This window comes from Polypterus senegalus, chromosome 4, assembly GCF_016835505.1.
Source record: "Polypterus senegalus isolate Bchr_013 chromosome 4, ASM1683550v1, whole genome shotgun sequence".
Classification (NCBI taxonomy): Eukaryota; Metazoa; Chordata; class Cladistia; order Polypteriformes; family Polypteridae; genus Polypterus; species Polypterus senegalus.
In genome coordinates, this window is record NC_053157.1 from 169,408,771 (window position 1) to 169,427,629 (window position 18,859).

At 38.9% G+C, this 18,859-nt stretch overlaps 1 protein-coding gene across 1 annotated transcript; it reads right to left on the reverse strand.

Annotated features, from left to right (window-relative positions):
* Window positions 1-1,056: 1,056 nt before the first annotated feature.
* On the reverse strand, window positions 1,057-13,425 carry rab33ba (RAB33B, member RAS oncogene family a). Its single transcript, XM_039751660.1, has 2 exons — window positions 13,020-13,425; window positions 1,057-4,598 (listed from the first exon to the last, which is right to left on the reverse strand). Exons 1-2 carry the CDS (start codon window positions 13,248-13,250, stop codon window positions 4,152-4,154), a joined length of 678 nt encoding a protein of 225 aa, XP_039607594.1. The 5' UTR covers window positions 13,251-13,425; the 3' UTR covers window positions 1,057-4,151.
* Window positions 13,426-18,859: the final 5,434 nt, after the last annotated feature.

Genomic DNA, 18,859 nt, shown 5'->3' on the forward strand with positions numbered 1-18,859 from the left:
TAAATCCTACTCAAGCAGCAGTGGGCACCGAGATGATGAACTTTTCTGACTTCTACAGGGAGTGTTTAAACAGGAAAACTCTGTTCGTAAGGGGCAATGTAAATAAAATCATGACTGTGTTGAAACTGGGCAGTGCATATGCCCTGTAAGAATCGAGTGGCCTAACATACAAAAGCAGTCAGTTTGTTCTGCCTTAGCAGCCCCTCCACCCAAAGAAAGCAAGAAGACCTGAATACTTTTTTTGAAAATGAGAACAAAAAAAAAAAAATGATTTACAAAAAACAGTGCAGGGTTCTTTTGGTCAATTAAATGTTTTTCATTTTCACTGTCTGTAAATACAATCTTCTTTCCTTTGTCCCCAATTATTTCTAGTACAGAAGCAAGGCTGGAAGCCATCAGGGTCCACCAACTCATACCAGGCCACTGCAGTTACAGATTAATGGAATACTCTGCTTAAAAATGGATATTCTCTTTTTCTGTTACTGACTCCATGTAACCTGTAGTGGCAGGGTGAGAAAAAATTTTAGTGTACTGTTTTCAAGGAGAACGAAAATACATTTTCTGATTGCATGGTCCACAATTGAAGACAGTGTTCCTAACCAATGAATGAGAGGAATAGGCACATCTTCAATTCAAAAGAACAGAATTTTGGGAATATTTCATGATTGTCTTGAATGCCAAGTTTTCAAAAAGTATTAATATTTAGCAAAAAATGCATGTTTACACAATTTGTGCATATGAATGGATAATAGGCACGTGGATTGCTGTATGTGACACGAGCTACGTGACAATTTCTTTTCCTTTATTTGTTGATGTTTATCCACGTATGTTGCCGTTGTGTTGTGTTGATCACTATTGGGTCCTGTTCAGTCAGAATCTCTGTTCACGTTACACGTTTTTCTCATCCACCACTACAAGGTACATGGGATAACATAGCAGAAATATGCCATTTTTGGGCGGTGTATTCCTTTAAGCCATCCTGCTTGTTTTTGGCAAGCAACACTGGTGTATAATTTAGACATCTGAATTAGAAAAAAAAAAAACACTCAAGGAACATTAAATTATTCAAACTTTATTGCACAATAAAAAGAGCACAGTTATTTGTAAACATTAAAGTTGAAATTACACGTAAAACAGTAATTGCATTGTTCTTGGTTCACAAGCGGTTCACTCTTTATTATTCTGTGAGTCAGTATTATGGGAAGAAGAAGAAGTTGTTTTCCTGCATTATATTATTTGGTCAGTCTGATATGCTACACACTGCTAATTCCTGTCTTCTCTCGGAGTACCCTGATCATTCCATTTGTGTCAGATGTATGTAAATTAGTAAAGCATTTAAAAGGCCTCACTTTTAAATATTAAAAAACCCAAAAAGATTTTTCCTCCTAAACATAATCCACAAGGTAACAAGACTCCTCATGAAGCTGCGTGACTCCTCTGTGTCATTTAAGGCTTGAAGTGTATGTTAACGCCAACCCTACTACATATTGCACTGTCCAACACGGCACCACTGAATGCTTTACAAGTAACTCGGGATCCGTAAGCTTGGCCATGATAACCATTAAGTCCACCCCATGGTGCTTGTGATTTACTATCTGAATTAGTTCTCCCAATCGGCACCAAAGATGAAATTTACCAGCACGACACAACTGGGGAGAAATAAATAGCAACTGAAGAAAATTACCACCAAACAGTATCAGATACATTACTTGAAGTTAAAAACGATCTTACTCACCATAAAATGTAAACGTGGAGTTGCTGATTTTTTATAATCGTTATTGTTCGAGATTTCAACTGCTGTCCATGAACTCTCACAATCCCCACTCACCACTTTACTGAAGACGTCTGTGACTGGATGCCCATTCAGATCTCCAGCGATGTCTCAGGGCAGCAGCCAGAAGGAAGCAACCACCTGAGCTGGAAACACACCAGCCGAGTGCAGCACGGCTCGGAATATGTAAAGATGTAGACATCTTCAAGCAACGCGTACCAAATCTAAATTGTGATATAGCATTTGCTGAAAATGTCCCGGTAGTACGCAGTTTACCACACGGCCAGTTACTGTATAATCTCTTAAATCTAATTATCATCCAGGAAGGTGGCACTAGCCTTTAAATTTATTTTCTTTCTCGGCTGACACTGACATCTAGAATTTTGTTAATTCAAGTATTGTTCTTCCTGTTAGGATACCATCTAAAGTGCTTGCTTACAATGGAGCTATCTCTGTTTGTTCAGATTAACAGAATTTAGCAGCACGTGGTCTTGTTCCATAACATTTCTAACTTATTTTAGATGTGTAGGTCAGTATTGACAAATCACTTTAAAAAAAATGCAGATGCAGCCCACTTAAGGGAGATGTCCAATGGCTACTGTGCTACGCACAACTGTCCAAAAATAAATACATGCAAGCATCATCCAGGGTGCTGTGAACCTTGGCATTGACGTGAAAGCTGCATGGCCACCACAAGTCCCCTTTGTGGAACTTGGCCAGCAACACAACTGAGAAATCACAAAGACAAGTGAAAGGTCAGGATCATAACAGTATGAATCACTCCCTCCACGGGGGTCCAAGGGGTTAGGAAGCAAAAACATTTTTTGTTTTCTGTATGATTATAACTAGGAAAGTCTCAGCAACCCTTTTTTTTTAATCTCTTTTCAGATTAAGAGGCCCAGTGGCTCCTTTAAGGATGCACAATTTGTCGGAGAGATGACTGATCACATCAAACTCCACACTTCCTTCCATCTGCTTGAGAATGTGAGCCAGTATGAACCCCACCTTGCAAATCCCATCATTCTGTTCTTTAGGCTGGATGTTGTTTGAACTGGAGCTCTGAGTAGGTAGGTGGCTTAGTGTATTGGCGGCTCAGGCAACCGATTCTCAAAAAATAAAAAAATTAAATTATAAAATTCCACAAGCAGCAGGAGCTTAAAGGTGTCCATGTAAAGATGAGAAGTAAGCTGAAGTTTCCCACTTGATACTGGACCTTGAAGCCAGTGTAAGTAAAGAAGAATGTTTTTGTACTGGTTGCACCAACTTATGTAACATTAGTTTAAATTTATAAGGAGATAACTATTAACACTTCATTGGTGCATTAATTATTCACATTAGTTAATTTCACTGGTTAAATGTGAGCCAAAGAAAGATATAATATGATAAATTTTAGAAAAAAATTAAAACAAAGGGATGCCTGATTTAAAAAAAAAAATCAATTTTTCCAACTATTGGGTTGGTTGACTGTGGAAATATGTGAATGACAGAATCTTTAAATGATACCACAACCATCTTGATTTTCTGTTGATTTTTTTGTTATACTTTCATGTAAACTTTAGAGCTTCACCTCAAGTCTGTAATTTATACAAACCACTGATCTTCACACCGACATACCAAAAAATGCAGTTGGCCTGTTGTTCAGCATCACAGCTTGCTCCATATCCAAGCTTTACTGAGGCCTAACCGCTCCTTCACAAGTTTACAAATGTCTTCCCCCAGTCCCAGCTGGGAAACCTAAGACTGATCAGGTCAGTTCTGACTAACATTCTCAAAGCTTTCAGAACACAACACAGGAAATACATTTAACATAGACATATCTGCATAAACAGATCATCTGGACAATCCAATCTACTTGCAATATGGTGGAGAAAAAAGAAAAAGGCTACCAAAAAAATAAATAAATAAGCCAGGTATAAAATAATTCCCTTTTCTAAAGGTGGACACTTGGTTTGAATGACACACGAGTGGCATCTCCACTACAGGATGAATGTGAATGTGCTTCAGAAGCTTAAATTATATGTGTGACAGCAATTTCTTCATAGATTGGCTTTTATCCTACCCCAAAATATAAATCTACCAGAATGAAGAGACTGTTGGAACAAATCGCCGTATGGTACATCTTCATTGCTACGTGGTGTATTTCTAGTGGTACTTACAGCGCTGCGTAAGGCTATACAGTACAAAGACAAAGCAGTAACCATTGAGGGGGAAGGAAATGCCTCACGTGCCTGTCATTAACTTGTGGTTTTTATCTGATAACTCTTTGGGTGTCTCCTTTTCTCTTAAACCACAATAACTCTCGAAGCTTACAAGGCGCTCACCAGGAAGTGGACCCTCAAGATGAGCTGACAACTGTTAAGATGTGCCCCCTCAGTCATCTTCAACACCAACAGACTCCAGCTGGCTTCTGCTCTGGCTTCAGCTGCACTGTGCTGTCCCCGCCCGACAGCTGGCTTAACATTAGTGGCTTCTGACTTTTCAGCTTATGAGCCAGAGTCATGAAGATGGCTTCGACGTGGTCATTGTCGTTGGGGTTTTTGGCTGAGGTTTCAAACACTGGCATGCCATGTACATCGGCAAACTTCTGTGCTGCATCGGTCCCGACTTTTACACAATCACGCATGTCACACTTGTTGCCCACAATAATACGGGGCACTTCGTTGCCTAGGGAATGCTGACGGCACTCCTCAATCCACGTGGGAAGACTCTGAAAGCTGGAGAGACTGGTGACATCATACACAAAGACGACCGCATGAACATTTCGGTAGTAGTGCTGAACCATGCTCTTCCGAAACCGCTCCTGTCCAGCAGTGTCCCACAGCTGAATCTGTAAAATAAAGAACAGTACAGTCCATAATAATATATTCTGCTGAACGGAACAAATATCTTAGATACTGTAGATCTGTAAGTACCATTGGAGTTGTGTCCTCATGATGCATGCAGTTTTCCATTATGATGACGATTGTATTGCTAATGTACCAATGTCTATACCAAAACAAGGAAAAGCAGTCTTTATACTGCAGTGACAGTCAATGATTAGAAAGATCACATGCTGAAGAAAATGAGGAACAGCAAATAAAACAAACATTTGGGACAGACCTCAGATTATCCTTTTTGGTGTTTCGATAGATGAATAGTTTCCTAACTTCACTAAGAACATTTTGATTTGTTAATTTTCAGTACGGACACGGTGCTCCAGTGGGCAAGCACCCTGGATTTGAATCCCATTATCTGTGCGGAGTTTTGGAGGGTACTCGGGCTTCTCTTCCACATTCGTAAGGATGAATGGTGATTCTAAATTGACTGTATGCGAGGGTCCGGTGATTGGCAGGCGTACTGTCCAGAGCCGTTTCCTGCTCCTACAACCCTAAGCTGAATTAAACGGAATTTAAGAATGTTATGTCAATTGATTTACAGCTGCGTGAAGAAAAAAAAAAAATGGTCAAGATCAATAATATTCAGCCATCTCAGCTTGTGCAAACTTCATAACCCAGTATAAATAAAAGACTATTGGTTAAGATGTTTCTGATGAAAAATAAAACTTATTAGTGAGTCTTATGAGAAATAGAAAAATAAAGCCATAGGTATTCAACATAGCTGTGCCAATGACTAAATTAGTACTGTAAATGGGAAAAAAACATGCTAATATATCACTAAATAAAAGTTATCCGTATTTACAGGTCACTCAGTAAATTTTAAAAATTAAGTCGACATTGTGCACAATAAAGAAACAGACTGCTTATTCATTTAGATAATTTGTCAACTATCATGAACAAGGAACATAAGCAATAGTTCTTTTCATTTGTTTAACTTAAAATATTACACATTTACTGTAGGCATATTCGTTATTTATGAGGTGATAAAGTTATCTGACAATAATGAAGAATAATACAAAAATCAGAACATTTATAAAAAGTGCAATATACCCAACATACTAAGAATGTCAAATTGTTAAAAAATAATTCATTTTAAACAGTTTTCAAATTTAGCATCTTGTAATCTTCAGAGCTGTCCCGTAACAAGAATCAGTGATACTCGCCTCTCCCTCTCATTCACTGGCCAAGAGTCTTCACTTTAAAAGCACAACTCTGTGTGAAGGGGTTTCGTTTTTGTGGACTACTTTCATTTTACTGAGTGATTTGCTTAACAATACATATATGTAGTACCTACATGTATTTTGCATGTTGTGAGCATACGACTGGATGGCTTGAGGTCTAAATTACATGCAATGAGCAGAATGAGTTTTTCCATGGACATTTTTGATCTTGTTTGCTGTTGTCCAATGCTAATATTATTGAGTCCTGCTCTATCACAAACAATGTTATTTCCATTCTTCATGAAAGATTAATGGTTTAAGTAATATATAAAAAAAAATACAATTTGGGGCGGAAAATTCCTTTAAGCTGACTTAGCCTGTATGCGGAGTTCCAATTTTGATTTCCTATTTGCTGAACCTCTTTTGTTTTTGATATATTTTTTATTATCACTTGCTTTGCCATTTTGTTATTGTTTGTGCCTGTTTATTTACTTCTTCAATCTTTTAGTACTTCACTACACATTTCTGTATCCTTCTCTCAACTTCACCTCTAGTGGCTCAAATTCGTGGTCAAAAGGGAGAAGGAGTGGTTTGAGATAATGAAATTACCATGTGGTGGCCTAACACATCACTGGCTCTAAGTGACCCTGGAAGATGGCCCAAGCAGTCACTAATACTCTAATCAGACACAGAAAACCATCTAGTAATTTAATACTCAAATCTCAAAATAATAAATGATTGTGTCTCCAATTGCACAGGTCATAACACTGTTAATACAGTAATGTGCTGATCTCATTTTCCATTTCCACATAATGCTGAATATTTGATAAAACCGCCTGATAATGGTCACACAAATCTGTACACCATTAATCTTGGCCCATTTCACGGCAGAAAAAAAAAAAGAGTAAGGCCCTTGCTGATTCATTATCCTCTGCATGTTTCTGTTTTAAGATTAGATTTTGAAATTCCATCTTTAGATATGCTTTGAAACCACATTTGCCGAGCACAATGATTTCTATTTGCAATACTAACCAAAAACTAAAATATCAAACCTGAATACTGTAATATTTTCAGAGCTGACTTAGATTCTTACATAATGTGTAAAGCAAATAATTTGCTTTCTCTAAAAAGGATAATCTGCCAAGTGTATTAAACTGTACAGCTTCCCAGTAAAAATTAATGTCTCCAATGACACAAATGTCCTCAGGTGGTCAATTATTATAATGCATTAGACCCTCCCCAATCTGTAAATAAAGCGGGTTCAGAAAACCTGTGGATGAATGAAGGAATAAATAAAAGTAACTGGACTACTTTAAGTCCCCTACATACAAACCTTCAAGTTACAAATGTTCAAAGATGCAAACGTGCAAGTCCGATAAATAAAAAATTATTTAAATAAGTGAAAAATTAAAAATTGTACTGTAACTTCAAACTTTGCGGCAGCGCATAAGTTAGTTTGAGGGTCTGGCACTGGGTGGAGCACAAAACCTATGCTATTACATTCCCAATAACGTGCGTGCATGGTAATACGCTTTATTTTTTCCCAGTCCAAGATATCCGGAATTAAGTATGTGCAACAAAACAAAAGGGACACAGTTGGAAACTCAATAACAGTAAGCTCCTCTTCACTCAGAGAAGCACATTAATATGCCATACAAAACCAAGTAGTGTGGTAGAATGCAGGTGCAATAGGGACCATCGGTCGGATCACGTGAACAGCTTGTTCTCATTGACTTGTCCTATTCGACTCTAATGTATGATCTTCAGATATGAGCACCCCGTCAGGAGTACCACAGGCTTAACAAGGGCTTTTACTTTGATACACTGAAACTGCAGTTAACACCGGAAGTATTATTTTTGCGATTTTTTTTTTTTTTTAATATTGTCCTCGCTTCAAAACCTTTCATGAATCTTCACCGTGAACACTTACCAGGTATAAGTATTAGGTGAAGTGGATTTGAAGGCAATCACATAGGCTTGTTTGCTAGCAGTAAGCGAGTCTGCTTTACCAAAATCAGCTGATGGAAAACAATTGGAATAAAAAATAACAATATTTCATATTGTTAAATTACACGAGAAACCTGTAACAAGATACAAATAACTTTTAAAAGCATTTTCTTATGTACATTTACATGTTTTCTACAGGAGTTAGGGTTGGGGGTTGCATTGTGTTCATTGGGTGCCCAGGCTAACTTTGCTGGACTTACAAAGCAGACCTACGAATGCTCTCATTGGAACGGAACCCATGACTTACTGTACCGACCATTTACATAAAGTCATTAATAGTGAGTACCGTATATACTCACGTATAAGTCGGTCATGAAACCCGAAAAATCAATCATAAAATCAGACCCTGACTTATGCGACACTTCATTTAAAAAAAAAAATTTTATTTTTTTTCCACATCTTCTTGTTTCCTCCAATCTCACATCAGTTTCTCAGACACATTGAATTTTGTTGCAGCGCAGATACCAATTTCTTTCGCTATTTCAACGACTTTTAATTTAAAACCAGCTTCATATTTTCTTCTGATCGAACCCTCCGTCGTAGATAAGGGATGCTCTTACGATAAAGGGGTATGAGGGTGTGAGATACAGAAAACAAAAATCAGTGCAAACGTTACTTCGGAATAGTTTGGGTATTACCGTGTGGTCACGCAGGCACAATACATAGAAAAAAAAGGCAGTCACTCAGGTGGGCATTGGCATATCGTAATCTCTTGGACCAACAGTGTGAGTTTTCTGCATTCGACTTATACGACCGACATTACAAAATAAAAGAAATTATACGGTAAAATCAAGTCCGACTTATCCGTATATATGGTACTTCATTAGAAATAGCCTTATCATATAATAAAGTGTCTTGAAATTAAGTTACTGATTTACCTATCATGCATGGCATTTCACTTGCTTAACGCAGTTAACAGATAGTATGTGTGCTATCTGATCTAAAACTTTAAAAAAGTCTTCTGTTTGCTGTATTGCACTTTAACTGACATTTACTACAAGGCACTCTAAACCCAGTAACATCTTTCAAACCAGTACCTTTATAATTCATATAGATTGTGTGTAATTTAAAACCTGTCTTTCACATCACTGTAAAAGAATTTTAGCTCACTCATTCTTGGGAGCCAAAGCCAGGCAGGAAAAAATCCCGTCCTGGACAAGGCAGATATCAATTTTGTAAGAACTGATATGAATTGTGTTCTCCAGGAGAAAATCAATGTTTGTCTCAAAACACAACAAAATATATTCCTGGATACATTTTCATGCAGTTAAAACTGTGGGAGGCTCTTTTGCCTTCCCCTATGAGCATCATGTGTCATTAGTCACTGCTCATAAAAATACAAAGAACCTACATAATTCAATATACGTGACAAACGACATATGAATCAGTTCCCTATCCTTGTGAATCGATGACTAGTTGTTCCCACTTCCACTTGCCATGATGATCGGTCGGGCCAATCAACAGTGCTGGACATGCCTATCTTCAGCTCAGGACAGAGTAATTAGAAACAGTTATAAGCAAGACAACTAGCTAATGCTGCTCTTCTTCTAGCACCTTGCATCAGAATGCAACCAACAGCTTGGTTGAGGGTGTTTTTCATTACAATTAAGAACATCATATGAAGCATTACATGCGTAATGACATTATTTATTTGTGTATACTTTCACAGCAGGATTTTATCTTCCCCTGTCTTGTTTTATCCCGATCAGTATGCCATTTTCTGACCAGTTGCTTGCAATTAGAAGGTATTGTAAGCATGTGCTTATGCGTACTGTTATGTCCAGTACACAATACTTACGTTTACATACAAAATGAGTACTGCACAAAAGAAAATCAAATCCAAACAAAAGAAAGGGTTTCCAAAATGAAAAGCAGTGAAATAATACTTGGGTTGCAGGCCCATTATGTCCATTGCACCACAGGCTTTTAATACGTCGTATCAATGACATCAGAACGCCACGCGTGACCAGACCAGCACTGGTTCCACATGTAGAACGGGACACTGCCATGCCAGATAATTTAACAGTTCCTCCGTCAACTTTTGAATAACAGACACAATGAAAACAAAAGAGAAAACACTTTCTGTATATGTTAGTAAATAAAACAAAATCTTAAATTGAGACCTCTGTGCTGTTGATAATACCGTAAAAATTATATAAGGTCAAAGATACAGCTACAGAAGCAATTCTTATTGTGAATTTTATTGTGAATCATGCCAGATTTGACTATTTATTTGACAGAAGAAAATATAACATCCACAAAACATCTACATATTTCTACCACAATAGAATTAGTGTACTGTGAAGGACTGGCACCACATTCCAGGCCTGCATCCTAATGAAGTAACTGACACAGCCAATAAAGCCACCCCTTATGTGGGCTTAAGATACAACATTAACTAGAATATAACTATGAAACAATTTTATTCAGCCAACGCATAATCAAAAAATGATAACATGACACTAAGATGCAAATCTTCCTAAAATTCATCCATTGCAATAAAGAAAAAATCAAAAGCTGTCTAATTTAACGCATCAGTTTCTTATAATGATACAATTTACTTGTAAGGAGGACATTAGTTAATAATAATAATTCCTTATATTTATTTTCCTCACTACTCAAAGCGTAGAATGAAAAAGAGACCAGTCTTCAACTGATTTTTGTTTCAGGCGGGACTGATCAGCTTCATTTCCATGAGCTCGAGTTCATTTAACTAACAGTTTCATCTCAGGGCGAATTTAATCTGAGCCTTCATACAGTATAGCATTTTCTGATAAATAAGACAAAGCTAGAACACGTTAGCTTAAAACCACAGACAGCAGAGGTAACACCAGCTATTAAATGCTGATAAGTAGAGGATAATCCAGATCTCTTAACATCCAGTATTTAGAAATGTGAAAAGCTTACCAGACTTAAATGTAACCAATCCTACTCAATGTAGAGTCTAAGGAGTGACAGAAAGAAACAACTCAACGAACAAAGGCTAAAAACGCAAGAATATAAAGAGTGACAACCTGGAAACTTCCAAAATGTATTAAAAAGGTGAAAAAACAAGAGAGTCAGAGGGATGCAAAAGAGGAAAATAGAACATTCAAAGTATTAAGGGTACACGCAATAGACTAACTCTCAGGAAAACAAACGAATCTAATGTAAAAGTTCAATGAACCGCCATTCAACCTGGTGGTGCCCTTTCTCTCCTGATTTCCAGAACCAAAATGGTGTTATTCAGTTTACAACATTTCATTTATTCCAGTTCCTCCCTCCATGCAGAGGATGTAGCCTTGTTGCCTAAACAATAGACATGAAACTGCATGCCATGATCACTGCATGTCTGTCTCTGACTAAGGGTCAAGTCACATTACGTGGCTTTCACAGTGATTTTCAGTCTTAGCCATCATTTACACAGCACGCTGCTCAGCCGGAAGTACACTTCATGTTTGTCCCCGAGAAAGTCACTTAACCGACCTGTGCTCTAACTATAAAATTAAACGTAGCTTGAAAGAAACTGCATTCACAATACAAATATGCTCCAAAAATTAAAAGACTCTTGCCATTTTGTAAGTTGTGTTCCAACATTTTAGGTCTTCTTGGCTACTGTCCACAGTCAACTTTTCATAACTTAATGTTCGAGTTTACTGATCCTGCTCATTATCCTTTGCTCAAAGATCACAACAATAACACCTCTAATGTTTTAAACAGATCATATGTGCTCCTGACTGATTCATGACCAAATTAATATTTGTATATAAAACTTAGTTACAAGCAAATAATCCAAGTTAACATGCTGTGGTCAAACTATGAATAGGCATATTGTTTAAAACATACACTTTACAAGATCTCCTAGCCACTTCCAAGACTAAACTTTAAATGTCTTACATTTACATGACCCCTTTATCCAAGACAACTTACAACATTTACGATACATTTCTTTTGATTTTCCAGTTGGAGCACAGGCAGCTGAGGTGATCTGCAAATGGTAACACTTTGTCAGTAGCAGGATTTGAACCCACAACTTCACGGTTTGAGGTCCAAAGGCTTGACCACAACACCACAATGCCTGTCTTACCAAAAAAATAGACACTCACACAGACTTCAGTGAAAATGACATGTAGCCACATTTACCACGCAAGTGCTTTGCAGCCTACACCTAAAATATTTACTACAGGGTACTCACTCTCTCCAAGCCCAAAATAAAACTTGGCTTGGCTTATCATTTTATGTTTATATTGGGTACTTTTAATCTAGTCCTGTTGAGTGTGATATAACTGTCTTGAATATTTGCTTATGTCAATGGAGTCTTTCAGATTTCGGACGTTCTACAGACAAGAATGACTTAAACAAGTTACTTTGCACTGCATGAATATGACCATAGACACTGATTCTTCCACCATCAACAGACATATTGCTTTATTGTACAAATTAACTCATGGCTCATTACTCACATTTTTTCTATTTTTTTCCTCATGGATGACATGGTGTTAGTGTATACTGCAAAGCTTAAAACTTAATTCAATTATTCCAAGAGCTTTTGAATCTTTGTCATCTGATGCACAAAACATAGGGTATTTTGAAAATCATATGGACAACTTTTATTAGACATCTAAACATGAAACTGTAAAATTAGTTATAAACTCTAATCTTGAATTAGACCTTTAAACTACAATTATTAAACAAATGCAAGGCCTGATTTACAGATTTCACACACTGTACTCACAAAGAACATATTTAAAGTTCGTCTGGAGCTGGGCTTACAAGTGGATGAAACATTTTACGGATACATTGAAATTAAACCGAATGTAATAATAAACACACATTAGACCTAATAAACATGTTTGAAGATGAAAATTACTGCAGCACTGTTATGCGCATCCTAAAAAAATCTTGAAGAACAGAATCGACATTAGTTCTGGTTTTGAACACAAAGGAAGTTAACATCGCCCTGCAATGGACTGGAGTTAAGGGCCCACACCTGGGACGGAGCTGTTCCGCCTGTGCACCAGGAGCCCCTCCAACAAACACGTTAGTAACATACCCAGTAAGCAGACACTTGTGATGTAGCAACGTTTCGTTTTTCTAAGATTATTTTCCGTCCATCAATACCTTTAGAAATTTACAGACCTCGTTTTTACGAAAAGGACCACAGAAGACTTTAAAAAAAACTTCCCTCAAATTATTTTGCTTCCTCTTCCACTATTATTTATTTACCTTGATTTGCTCCCCGTCGATTTCGACAATTTTTTCTCTAAAGTCTACCCCGATCGTTGCTTCTGTCTTGCTGGGGAACCGTCCCGAACAGAAGCGGAACGTGAGACAAGTCTTGCCCACTCCCGAATCCCCGATCACGATGATTTTAAAGATGCGAGAACGGGGTGGTGGGAGAGAAGACGAGGCGGAGAAGGAGCTACTCAGCTCCAGGGAAGACTCCATCTCTGCCATCCCGCAGATGTTCTTTCCAAAGGCAGCACGCCGCCAGAACTTGTATTCCTATCACATGAACGTGCTCCCAAACTTAACATTAAACTCGTTAAGAAATTCTGGGAAGCAGCACGACCCAGTCGCCACGTACAACTGACAGCGAATGAATAGGATAAATCTCGCGAGAGCGCAAGGCAACTCCTAAGCTTCGCCACGGACTGCAACCGCGCTGAGGCAGCTGGGTAATACGGTCAGCGAGACAACACCTAGGGATGCGCCGCGCGGTTCGGGGCTGAGGTTGGAGTTGATGCGAGAAGCAAATGGAGTACAACTGAAAAGACAGCAATGACACTGGCAAACTCAATTCCACAGACAGTTGTATTTTAGTGAAAATACTTTTGCCTGGCAATTTTACTCAATAAGGTATACTTTTTTTCAAAGCGGTTTTACGATTTTTAGGAACTACACTAACCATTGTTTTTCATTGAGTCTCACATTGTTCAAGAGTGCAGGTATAATTTTTGATATTTTTCCCCACTTGGATTTTTTTAAAGTTTTTGTTGTATTGATTAGAACAAAACACCTTTAATAACAATTTAATTATTATACACTTACGTAAATAATACAGCAGCGCAATCATAATATTTAAATAAATGATAAAACCAAAAAAGAAACACTGTCAGTCAAGGCTGTCAGTGTGGACTCCCTCGAGACAATATTTAAGAGGACATAACGAAGTAGTGGCCATCCTGGAAAATGATATTCACCTTAAAAAGAAGAGCAGCAATGAAGTGCTCCAAATGCGCTACTGCAGAGAATGCCATATTTTGTCCAGCATCCATTGTACTGTCCCCTTACAGCTGCGGTGATGTTGGTTTCTTAGTTTCTGAAGGGTGTTTAGGTTCTGCTTGTGTTCTTTGACGTATGCTGCAATGTTTTGTATTTTCCTTCAGGATTCATAAAGTATCTATTTATCTATCATGTACAATGTTTAACTGATTGGGCTGTCAGTCACAGGGCAGGTGTACCTAATAAAGCAACAATTTTATGTAGACAAATTCAGAATTCATTCTTTTATGTGTAAAAAGCATAAAGAAATTATTCATAGTAATCAGCATACATTGTATACAATGAAAGGCAGCTTTTAGTAGTCAGTAAATGCAGGGACAATATTTTCAGTTAAAATATCATAGGAAACATTTCACATTTATTCATTTTACATGTTGTGACAGATTGGGGGTATTGTCATCCCCTTGAACCCTCAGACGAGACCCCAGACACCAGGTAAAAGACCAATAATTATTTATTTGGAAATACTACAGTGCACAAGCACCCTTCTCTCCACAATACACATTAACACAATAACAATTCCCAATAATACAATCCTCCACTCTCCCAGACGCGTTGCCACCCTGCCACCCAGATCAGCTCATCCGTCTGAGATCTTTCCGAGTCCTTTATATTCCCTGACCCAGAAGTGTTTCCGTATCCTAAGTCCATGTGACTTCGTATCACTTCCGAATCAGATTAAAAGTCCTTTTCTTCATCCCAGAAGTACGTAATTTCTCCTGTCGCTGTGACTAAGACATACTTCCGGGTTATAGGGCATGTAACAGTCCTTGGGCCTCCCTGCAGCGTCCTCTAGGGGCCCCTGTGGTATCCAGCAGGTCTGTGGATGAAAACTCCAAGGTCCATAATTCCCTGCTGGTATTCAGGGCACCTCCGTGCTGCAGGGAGGGCCCCACCTGGCGGCCTGGGGGTATTGGCTGGGATGACTGGCCGGCCATATTCCACAATGTATTTTTCATTACTTTTCTCTAAAGAGTTGAGTTCCAGTCCTTAGTCCAATTTAATTTAACTGAATCTCACTCATGGAAGGAAAGATATTCTCCAATGTTGTGGTTCAAAGATGCTCTGCGTTCTTCCAAAACAACAATTTTGTCAACACCTCAGTGCAAAATTCAGGTATAGGTGGCTTTTCGGGATGTTGGGAGCAGGCTAACATAATTTGGCACCAGGTACAGACAGCCAAAAAGGAAAAGGAAGATCTCTCTGTGTTTTTTCTAGATCTTGTCAATGCCTTTGGGTCAGTTCTGCATGGGATTCTATGGGCAGGATTCAGCTTCTTCCATGTCCCAGACGGCATAACAAAACTGGTCAAAGCTTTCTTCCAGGACATCCAGTTCTGCATCACAACATAGGACAGTACCTCTACCTGGCAGCAGCTTAAGACTGGGATAATGGTGGGTTGCACTATCTCTCCCCCTGGCCTTCACCATGGTGATGGAGCTCATCATTTGAGCATAACAGTGGGTGGTCGGAGGGGAACATCTGAAAAATGGACTATGTCTTCCTCCAATCAGGACATACATGGATGACATAACGACTATTACAACAAAAGCATGCACCAAACACTTGCTGGATAAACTTCAAGAAATTATAAAATGAGCACGAATGGAAATAAAACCCAGCAAATCCCACAGCATCTTCATTAACAAAAGCCGCCTCACCCATGAGAAGTTCTGCATAAATGATGAGCCAATACCCGTGACCCTGGAGAACCCCATTAAAAAACTTGGACATTGGTACACCGCAGATGTGGAGACATAACCAAGTACTGAGGTGCTTGGCCTAGCACTAGAGGACAAGAGAGAGTCAACCAATGCCATCCTCTAAAATGCCCAGACTACTTTCCCACAACTAACATCCTTCATCCAGGAAGGGGAGAAACATTGGATGAAGCCCTAATCTACTGATTCAAGGCTGCTGAATACAGTCAAGGATTGTGAAATGCCTTTTGACCTAAATTAGAGACCCATCTTCCCATCTGAAATCACGTGCACCAGTCTGCACCCAGATTTGGTCTTCTGGACTAACTCCTGCCATTGTGTGTCTTCATGATTAAGCTGACAGTCCATTGGGAGGATGCCATAGATGAGGCATATGAAAGAAAAAGCTGAGGTATCCCAGTCTCACAGCTGAGGAGAGAAGGTGGAAGGTGAAGGCTCATCCAGTGGAGGTGGGCTGCAAGGGCTTTGTAGCCAGTTTCACTATAAGGCTTTTGAAGGAAATGGGCATCAGAGGGCAGGCCCAATGGAAAGCAATTAAGGAACTCGCCACTGTTGCCAAAAGAAGCAGGCACTGGTTGTGGCTGAAGTGAAAGGAGACAGTATGGAGTGCAAAATGACCACTTAGTAACCATGCAACACACACCCAAGGTCTGATCAGCCTGTGGGGGACCTGCCTCGGCTGGAGGTGTCTTGTGGTTATAAGGCCAAAACTCCCTATGAGGCTGGGATGCACAACTGATGATGTGTCATACTGGTGGAAACAACACTAAGGCTCATCAGTCTCAATGACATCACAACAGAGAAGACATCTCCAACCCACTCAAGGCAAGTGCTGTGCTGAATCGTCAGGGATTGTAACACCTAGTCCTATTCAACATCCATAAAAATTAATTAATAATAATCGGCACAACAACTGAAAGTGATATTTATTTATATCTAACAGAAAAGACTGATTGACTGTGCTGTTTTGTTAAGAAGTATTTTGTACTATCGTGGAGTAATAGAAGGATTTAGTTTCCAAACAGTTTTCTAAGCTTTTCCTTGGCTCAGGGTAAGATTACAAATCTATGGCTCTGTGGCCGTGGTGTGACATCACTCATACTTTACATTGTCTTGCTCTGGCATACAACTTTAAATGAAGGATGTACTAAGTATTAATTTACAAGTAAGAGTCTCTTACTTTATACTTAAGCAATTTAAATTCCAAAAGCTTTAACAAACTAGAATGTTACCTTACACGCTTACTTCTCATACTTGTTTTACAGTAATGTTTAAAGATGAGAACATTTTTGTCATAGTTCTTGGCTGTGTGGAGTTTGCATGTTTGCATGGAGTTTTAATCCTTCTGGACCTGCAGGAGTTGTCTCTGTATTCTCCTTTCCTTCCATAGCCAAAAGATGTGTTTACTAGTTTGACTGGTGATTTTAGGTTGGCCTGGTATGAGGGAGTGTGTGTGTGTGTGTGTGTGTGTGTGTGAGTAGGCATTATGATGGACTGACGCTCTGTCCAGAGTTGGTTATTGCCTTACACCTCATGCTGCCTTAATAAATACTGTAATGAAAAAAAACTGTTCAGAAAATGGATGGATGGTAATTTTGAAGTATCTCAGGATCCAATGTTTTTGATCTGTTAAATATTTTGTTAAGTCTTGAGTTTTCTTCTTACTGTTAGACTACACTGCTGTCATATTTCATTTTCTACCATTTTCACAAAAAGACCGAACCCTCATGCAAGGGCCTGATAAACAACAGACAGAACGTAAAGCTTCAGAGAAACATTGTTAACAAGTTGACTCGTGACAAGAACAAGATAGATAGCACTAGATGTAAAACCTCAAGGATTTTTATTGCATGCATTGACAACATAGATAGGAGGGTTTAAACCAGGGGGTCCCATCCTGGGGGATGCCAGATTGCATTTCATGGGTTGTAACAATGAGGATGGCGGTATCACAATTTGTCAGAACTGAGTGAGTTGCGTTGTCTGACTTTATTGTGGTGCAATCAGCGTCTTGCTGTGTGTCATCATTTGTAGGTCATTTATTAGTTAGTGTTCATGTTGTATGATATGAAAAGAATCAAGTATTGAGCGTGTAACTGTCACCCGTGAATAAGCCACAGAAATGCACATGTGTTCTTGTGGGTTCCTTGTTGCAGGTGGCACATTTGTAAAGGTAAAGAACTTTTTTTAAGAGAATGGAATTTGGACCTTGCAACAGGGACGGCCTTAGGCATGTGCAAACTGTGCACCTGCACAGGGACGCCAAATCCCAGGGGCCGCCCCGCCAATATATATTGAATATAAAACAGAAAGAGAAAATAACGACACAGCTAAAAACGCAGCGGAAAATTTCGTCAAAAGTTAAAACGTTTGTGTCATGAGCACGAGGCAGCTATGCAGTGTCTGCAACGGGTATGGCCATCCGCCATGCATAAGATACCATATTGACATTGGCGGGCCAAGGAGCCACCGATTCTTTCTCTGCCCAGGGCCGCCACAAGCCTAGAGCCGCGCCTGTTTGCAATGATCTACAGAGAAAGAGTGTGGTCTAGCATCAATTTTTATGCAATCTCTGATAGTGAAATGTCATTGATTTCAAGGTTTGACTGACATTTTTGCTGAGGGGGACAAGAATTCAGTGGAATTAGATGGAACACCTGCTGCGTATACTCAGCCCATCTTTCCTGCTGGCGGTCCTGGCAGTAGCACAGCCATTTTAAATGTGTGTCACATTTGTTTTTGAACTGTAGCGCAGGTGCTATCAAGGGCCAAGCTCATCGACTGTGTTTCATTGTTCACCAGCAGTACTGTATGTGGTTCAATTTGTAGTTCAAAAATAAAAAAATTGACTTCTTCATTTTCCAATATGGTATTACTTTGTAGGGGTCTGAACATAAACAAATATTTTCTAAGTGTGTTGGGTATAGAAAAGGTTGAGAAGCACTGGTTTAAACAAAGACAGAACTGATGCGATGTGCCTCTTGGGGCTCTGATAGAGTGGCTGTTACTCTGTTTGAAGTGTAGGTTCCTCCTTTCTTCTCACTTTTTGGTGTTGATATT

What these genes read in the sequence shown, in the direction of transcription:
- rab33ba (XM_039751660.1), bottom strand. Translation starts at nt 13,250, where the DNA reads ATGGCAGAGATGGAGTCTTCCCTGGAGCTGAGTAGCTCCTTCTCCGCC. An exon ending in TCGACGGGGAGCAAATCAAG is followed by an intron (nt 4,599 to 13,019) that starts GTAAATAAATAA and finishes TTTATTTTACAG; the next exon opens with ATTCAGCTGTGGGACACTGC.